Below are 7,691 nucleotides of genomic sequence, written 5' to 3' on the forward strand. Positions count from 1 at the left end.
TTCATAAATGAGGGCCAGTGTGAGATCAGCTTACTCCACTGCAGCTTTTAAACGCCAAGTTACGACTAATTTTTACAAGATGGCCTACACTTAACTATGTTTATGGTTGTATTTGAATTTCACTGTCATTAGGTATTTTAATTATGCTAGATTTGTATGATCATTTGTGTTTTCAAATTCATTTCCATACATGTTTCTGTTATTGTTACATTCTAACTTTCACTATTTTATGAAGTGCTGCTTATTCTAATTTTTGTAGCCTATGTCATGGGGGGCAAGGGGGCTTACATAGGTTTCTGATTCCTGCGTCCTTCCTTTCTGATTCATATACTGTAAAGCTTTTACTCTGGAAAGCACTTAGTGCTTAATGCTTGAAAAGTGCTGTATAACTGAGAAAATATTATTACCATTATTATTAAGCGCCCTCCATTCCAGAGTCCTTCCTTTGGGCTGGCCTGACACTGTCATATCAGTTACCCTCAATCGTTATTGAAGCTACAAAAAGGTTTAAAGGACTCGCATTAATCAGGCATTTAAACAGGTCAGGGGTAAAAAAAGGTGAGAAGGATACGGCGGACCCCGACCCTCAAAGGAGGTCCGGGGGAGCAAGAAAATGTTGTACATTTTAAAGTTAAATGCATCAATCTGGTGCACTTTGAGAGCAAAATTAAGAGGCTAGATCTATGTAGAATCTGTGCTCTTGTAAACAATGTTGTGTTCTTGTAAGCAATTTAACCATAAACCCATTTTTGTGTAGCATACATTTGAGTCATGAAATGTAAAAAACGCGATTACCTGTGTTGAACTACTTCATTTTCTATTTATTACCGCTAGGCTAGAAGACAGGATAGGGATCACGCCAAATTTCACATTTAATTTTATAAATACCTATTACATATAGAGCATTGAATCTGTACATTTAATATTAATTTGTGCCACAAGGACCTTTAGCACTCATACTTTGAAAAGTACACAAGAGATGTCAAAGGATGAAAATCTTATTCTGAAGAAAAGCATTTCATTCTCACATTATTAGACCGTTCTGTGAGACAAAGGCAAGCTGATCTGCAGCTTGGGTCAAAAGAATCACTTAAACATAACAAACGTCTATTATACATCATTTATAATATCAGTCTATTGAGCCAAAGTGCAGCAGGTCAAATAAATGAACAGGAATTTAATTAAGATAGTTTCTACTGGATGATACCTGACGCATCATATGGTATAAAAAATACTTTACTTGGACAAAAGAGTAAAGGTAATCCAGCTCACTGTCTAAGGTTAAACAGATATATTATTTTCTAACTCTCCGTACCTCTCTTTGGACAAACTTTTCACCCTGATTTTGGATTCAATGTTCCTGGGCTTTGAGACAGCCTGTTAAGGTGCAAGGTAAGGCAAGGTGCGAATAAAATATCCAATATATAAAAATGGTGTAAAAGGGGCCAACAACGCCACCTAGGTTTTTGAACTGAGGCCTTGGACCTCTTTAAAACTACAGTAATTCAAAAACTAAGGTAAAAGATTAAAAACAGGTAAGAGCAGTAAAACAGTTTATTTAAAACAATGAATAAAAACAAGTTAAGGAATAACACATTTATTTTAAAAGGATAAAACAATAATAAAAATTCCTCCTTAAAAAAAAGATTTAAAAACTAAAAACACAACCACTAAAATAAGGTTAAAACAGTCCAACGGAACAGGAGTCTCGGCTTAAAAATGTCCACAGGGCTCTGCCAGGAATCAGCCTCCTTTTCATGCGTCACCTTCCTTGGGACATAACCTGCAACAGAAACTTAAAGGCAGGAAAACGTCCTTAGAAACTGCTACCGCTTCATACAATTTACCACCACCCATACCGCCCCAAAGGGACTTGCGCGGGAGGGGAGAGGTTCCCCACCTTTTGCGCGCTCGGTCGGTCTTGGTGTTTCCTTCGTTGTAGCTTCAGGGCTCCTCTAAGGTTCTTTTACTTTTCTTTTCTCTTCGTCCGATCTCCAGTCTGCTTCTCCGCCAGTTCCGTATGCTCTGTCGTGCTTCAGCGTCTTCCCTGGTGTGCTCTCCTCCATGATTCTTTTCCCATCTGCTTCTGGCCTTCTCCTTCTCCCATGTGCCCCTCAAGCTGCTGCTCTACCCTTTTTTATACCCATCACTGGCTCCTCAAATATTTTCTCATCAGGTCTGCACAAATCACGTAGTTGACCTATTTTGGATTCAAAACAGCAAATTTATCCAGAAGGTGAGGGGTTTGCATGCCTGATTCATAATGAAAAACTTGATCAGCACTTCTTTAGTTTCCAATCTGACAGTGTGTTTATGGTCCAGCAGCAGCCTGTAGTCTGAGTTGTTTACCAGGTAACAGGTGATGGTTGGATAGGATTGGATGCTGCAGGTCATGTGATCATGTCCTCTGGTTTTTAGAGCAGCTCTCAGTGAGACTGAGTCAGTGTTTGTTAAGAGAACAGAGGAACATGGCTTCATCCTTTCTCAGGGTCTCCCTGCTCTTCATCAGCCTCCACACAGCAGGTAGGATCAATACTCTGATCACTGATCAATACTTCACACTTTATACTGTTTATACTTCATCAGCCTCTACACAGCAGGTAGGATCAATACTCTGATCACTGATCAATACTACACACTTTATACTGTTAATACTTCATCAGCCTCTACACAGCAGGTAGGATCAATACTCTGATCACTGATCAATACTACACACTTTATACTGTTTATACTTCATCAGCCTCTACACAGCAGGTAGGATCAATACTCTGATCACTGATCAATACACACTTTATACTGTTAATACTTCATCAGCCTCTACACAGCAGGTATGATCAATACTCTGATCAATACATTGGTTTATCACTGAGGTTCAAACTGATTTTTTCTTCTTTAGATGGATTTATATATTTTTTGACAAACCGTTGTGAGTTTAACTCGTCTGATCTGAAGGACATCGAGTTCATCCAGTCATTATATTACAACAAGGTGGAGTTCGCCAGGTTCAGCAGCAGTTTGGGGAAGTTTGTTGGATACAATGAGTTTGGTCTGAAACAGGCTGAGGCCTGGAACAACAACCCTTCATATATGGCTGGGCTGAGAAATACAAAGGAGTTGTACTGCAAATTCTACATTGATTTTGCCTACGACCATGTCCTCTCTAAATCAGGTGAGTTTTTGTTTCTGTAACATGCAAAAACATCACATCATTTAAAAGAACATATACATATAAGAATATATCATTAGATATATGGGTCTGTAGTACATATATATATACAGGGTTCTAAATTAGCACCGTTTACCAGCCAATTGCTGGTGCCAAATGCTGGTGAAATATGCAAGTGGCTGGTAGATTTGCTTCACTCACCAGCCAAAAAACCAATGGTAATCTATTGAATGGCTGGTAATATTTGAACATTCATTAGCCATTTGGCTGGTAGATGAAAATGTTAATTTTGAAGCCTGTATATATATATATATGTAATACAAAATGAAATAAGCTTATTTTAATTAATTAGTAATTCAGTTATCAGAAAGCATGATGAAATGAAATGCTGTGTTTCAGCAGGAGGTGAGTCTGATACACAAGTGCAACAGCAGAAAATAATACTGCAGTTGGCATTACTGATACTGTTGCTACTTTAGTACTACTAGTGTTAACACATGTATTTGTGAAGTATGCTTAATGATATAGTAATATAGTAATAATCATCATAATGTGTACCTCAGTCAAGCCACACGTTGTACTGAGCTCTACGGAGCCCTCTGGTGGTAAACATCCGGCCACGTTAGTCTGCAGCGTCTACGACTTCTACCCCAAACACATCAGAGTGAAGTGGATCAGAGATGGACAGCAAGTCACCTCGGATGTCACTTCCACTGATGAGCAAGCAGACAGTGATTGGTACTACCAGATCCACTCTCACCTGGAGTACACGCCCAGGTCAGTCACCTACAGGTCCTGTTAGCTTCAGGGCCAGTTAGCTCTAGTTTGTTCCAAGTCCAAGAGCCTTTTTTCTAACACAGAGTTGACAAAGGGAGGATTCTGCACATTTTTATAAATGAGACCCCAGGTTCTGGTTCTGGTCCAGGTCCAGGTTCTGGTCCTGGTCCAGGTCCAGGTTCTGGTCCAGGTCCAGGTCCAGGTCCAGTATTGTCAGTAGGAACCAGAATCTCTGATGTCTGGTTTGTGTCAGCAGGTCTGGAGAGAAGATCTCCTGTATGGTGGAACACGCCAGCCTGAAAGAACCTCTGATCACTCACTGGGGTAAATACCTGTCTCTCTCTCTACCTGTCTGACTCTCTACCTGTCTTTCTCTCTACCTGTCTGTCTCTCTACCTGTCTGACTCTCTCTGTGGCCATTTTCAAACCTGCATGCTATACTGGCAGTGCATACAGATTTTGCCCAAATGTAGCATGTAGTATGCTGTATATGCAAACAAAAGCAAAATCTGCAGTATGCCAAAAATACCCGGATGTCATACTGATTCAGAGAAAATCTCCAGTATGCCTCGGACCACAATATCCCACCTACTCTATCCCACAATGCAAAGCGCCGCAACAACTGCCGATTGTCATTGTGGCAAACCACTGGAAACTCTTTAAATTATTAATCTGCTATATCATCACTAAATTCACTTCTAGCACTTTGTTATGCAGAAATCAACTATGTAGAGCTCAAATATGGGCAGTTTTAAGAAAATGTATGTAATGCATGCCGAGGTCGATGGCTTGCCGGTCAACCTGTCCACCTTCACAGACCCCGCTGAGAGCTGGACGGAGCTCTCTCAAGAGACTCGTGGACATGAGGCGTTTATTTCCCTATCGTTTGTTTAAATAACCAACACATATACATTATAAGATTAACTTAGACCTGTGTTTTTTTTGAGTTCTAAAGTTCCACAAGAGATTGCGGGGCGTAATGTAACAATCTTGCTGACCGGGCACACACACACACACACACACACACACACACACACACACACACACACACACACACACACACACACACACACACACACACCGGCCACAGAGCAGGCAGAGGCGAGGGACAGTGACTGACAGGGGAGAGAGATATCTGTCTTGTAAATTAATTATAACATGCACATACATTAGATTTAATATTTCAGTTCATTCAGTTGGGGTTTTGTTTTATTTTCTAATTTCACATAAAGATGTAAGAAATTAAGTTTAAGTTTCTTACATTTTGAGCACATTATAAAGTAAACAAACAAAAAATGTGAGCTCAATAAGTTTTTAATATTTTTCATTTGCAATAGTGGTGTGAGATAATTTTATTGCAGATGAACGCAGTATGCAGTAGGTATTGCATACTACATACTACAGTTGTCTACAGTATGTAGTAGGCAAATTCAAAAACGGCCTGTCTGTCGCTACTTGTCTGTCTGTCTCCTCACCTGTCTCTCTCTCTCCCTTCCTGTCTGTCTGTCTCCTGACCTGTCTCTCTCTCCCTGTCTGTCCTCAGACCCATCCATGCCTGAGTCTGAGAGGAACAAGATTGCCATCGGAGCCTCAGGACTGATCCTGGGTCTGGTCTTATCTCTGGCTGGATTCATCTACTACAAGAGGAAGGCCCAAGGTCAGAACAGGGCTCTCTGTAGACTAGTTCAGACCTCTTTACAGAACATTAGACCATCTACTACAAGAGGAAGGCCTGAGGTCAGAACAGGGCTCTCTGTAGACTAGTTCAGACCTCTTTACAGAACATTAGACCATCTACTACAAGAGGAAGGCCCGAGGTCAGAACAGGGCTCTCTGTAGACTAGTTCAGACCTCTTTACAGAACATTAGACCATCTACTACAAGAGGAAGGCCTGAGGTCAGAACAGGGCTCTCTGTAGATCAGACTCTTTACAGAACATTACTTACTAAGAGAAGCCCGAGGAAACAGGCTCTCTGTAGTTCAGACCTCTTTACAGAACATTAGACCATCTACTACAGAGGAAGCCCGAGGCAGAATCTCTGTAGCTAGTCACTCTTTACAGATTGAATTACTACAAGGGAAGGCCTGAGGTCAGAACAGGGCTCTCTGTAGACTAGTTCAGACCTCTTTACAGAACATTAGACCATCTACTACAAGAGGAAGGCCCGAGGTCAGAACAGGGCTCTCTGTAGACTAGTTCAGACCTCTTTACAGAACATTAGACCATCTACTACAAGAGGAAGGCCTGAGGTCAGAACAGGGTTCTCTGTAGACTAGTTCAGACCTCTTTACAGAACATTAGACCAGTACCACAATAGTTCTAGTCTCAGAGGAGTTCCAGACCAGGTCCAGAGTCTGAACCCTGTTTATCTTTACTAGTCCTTCTGAAACCTGTCTCTAAAAGTTCTTCTCTAAAATAACCTTTTTGTTTTGTTTAGTTTCAGACCAGTTCAGTTTGAAGGACTAATGTCTGGATGTGTTGTCTCTTCTCTTTAATCCAGGACGGATTCTGGTTCCCAGTAGCTGATTCTGGACCTGGTTCTGGTCCTGTAGCTGTTTGTCAGATGGAATAAAAAGCAGCAGCTGCTTCAACCTGCTTCGTGTGTTTCAGCACAGCAGACTGTCGGTCCTGGACCATCTGCTGGACCGCCTCAACTCCTGATTCTCTGATGATCTGGGGCCTCATTTATAAAACCTGTTACGCAAGAAAAGTTGCGTGAAGCAGGGTGAAATTTGTCGTCGCAACATTCCTCGCAATAGTCGGGATTTATAAAGACTTTCCATGCGTAAAAATGTTCCCAGTTTTCCGCAACCTTTTGACCACACGTGTGATCGTGCGTAATGCTCCCGAGGTTTTGTAGACTGTGTTTTAGTGAACTCCGATGCTATGCCCGTTTTCCGAACCTAACCCAGTTTATGTTTTCCTGAACCCAACAATCCCGTTCTTGCTAAACCGACCCAGAGCCGGTCGCGGTGCCCGGCGAGGGGCGGCAGCAACGGGGAGAGGCAGGGGCTCCTCCCACACCGTGCAGCGCTGCTCTCCCCTGCCTCTGCAGTGTGTGTGTGTGTGTGTGTGTGTGTGTGTGTGTGTGTGTGTGTGTGTGTGCGCGTCTTTATGTGGTCGTGTCTGATTGTAGGTGTCTGTGTGTGAATGTTGTTTTTCTGCACCTGCTATTCCCACACAGTTACCATACAAGTTACCAAATTGTCACATTTGAAGCACTTTCACCTGTTTTGCACCAATAATGATCCAAAATCTTGTTTCTATTTTTTACCTTTTTAATAATTGAATTTCCTTTCTCACAAAAAACGAAAATGATCATTTGATCATAAATGTGATCTCACAGGGGTAAATGGCAAATATGAACCATAAATGATGTATATCATTGGTAATTGAGCTAAATCTGTTAAGTATTAAGTCTGTGTAACAACAATATGAACACTACACAAGGGTTACGGCTTCCAAACAGGATTTAGTTTGGATGTTCTACCTCTGTTAGGAGCACATCGATCTCACAATCACTGAATCGTGTTTTTCCCCATTGAATGAATATTCATTGATTGATTAACATGGACCTTATTAGGACAAATATGGGCCGACCTTGGGAGGAGCGTGAGGCTCGTGCACGACCACATAAGGTAACGCACGTCCGTATTTATAAAGAGAAGAGTGCGTACCGTTGTGCGCCGCAAGGTGTTCATCAGAATATTGTTTTTGCGTATGAAAATTCTGACTTTTTTGCGCAC

General features: G+C 41.5%; 1 protein-coding gene across 1 annotated transcript; it reads left to right on the forward strand.

The window, feature by feature from the left end:
- The first annotated feature begins 2,453 nt into the window (after positions 1–2,453).
- LOC120573403 (H-2 class II histocompatibility antigen, E-S beta chain-like) lies at positions 2,454–6,630 on the forward strand. Its single transcript, XM_039823122.1, has 6 exons — positions 2,454–2,523; positions 2,897–3,169; positions 3,730–3,943; positions 4,200–4,267; positions 5,487–5,600; positions 6,446–6,630. The coding sequence occupies exons 1-6, from the start codon at positions 2,469–2,471 to the stop codon at positions 6,469–6,471; spliced, it is 750 nt and encodes a 249-aa protein (XP_039679056.1). The 5' UTR covers positions 2,454–2,468; the 3' UTR covers positions 6,472–6,630.
- Positions 6,631–7,691: the final 1,061 nt, after the last annotated feature.

This window comes from Perca fluviatilis, chromosome 14 (genome assembly GCF_010015445.1).
Source record: "Perca fluviatilis chromosome 14, GENO_Pfluv_1.0, whole genome shotgun sequence".
In the NCBI taxonomy this organism is placed as follows: Eukaryota; Metazoa; Chordata; class Actinopteri; order Perciformes; family Percidae; genus Perca; species Perca fluviatilis.

Bases quoted from the DNA above. Each gene is read 5' to 3' on its own strand.
- LOC120573403 (XM_039823122.1), top strand. From the start codon at position 2,469: ATGGCTTCATCCTTTCTCAGGGTCTCCCTGCTCTTCATCAGCCTCCAC. The intron at 3,170-3,729 runs GTGAGTTTTTGT...TGTGTACCTCAG, and splicing joins CCATGTCCTCTCTAAATCAG to TCAAGCCACACGTTGTACTG. The intron at 5,601-6,445 runs GTCAGAACAGGG...TCTTTAATCCAG, and splicing joins CTACAAGAGGAAGGCCCAAG to GACGGATTCTGGTTCCCAGT.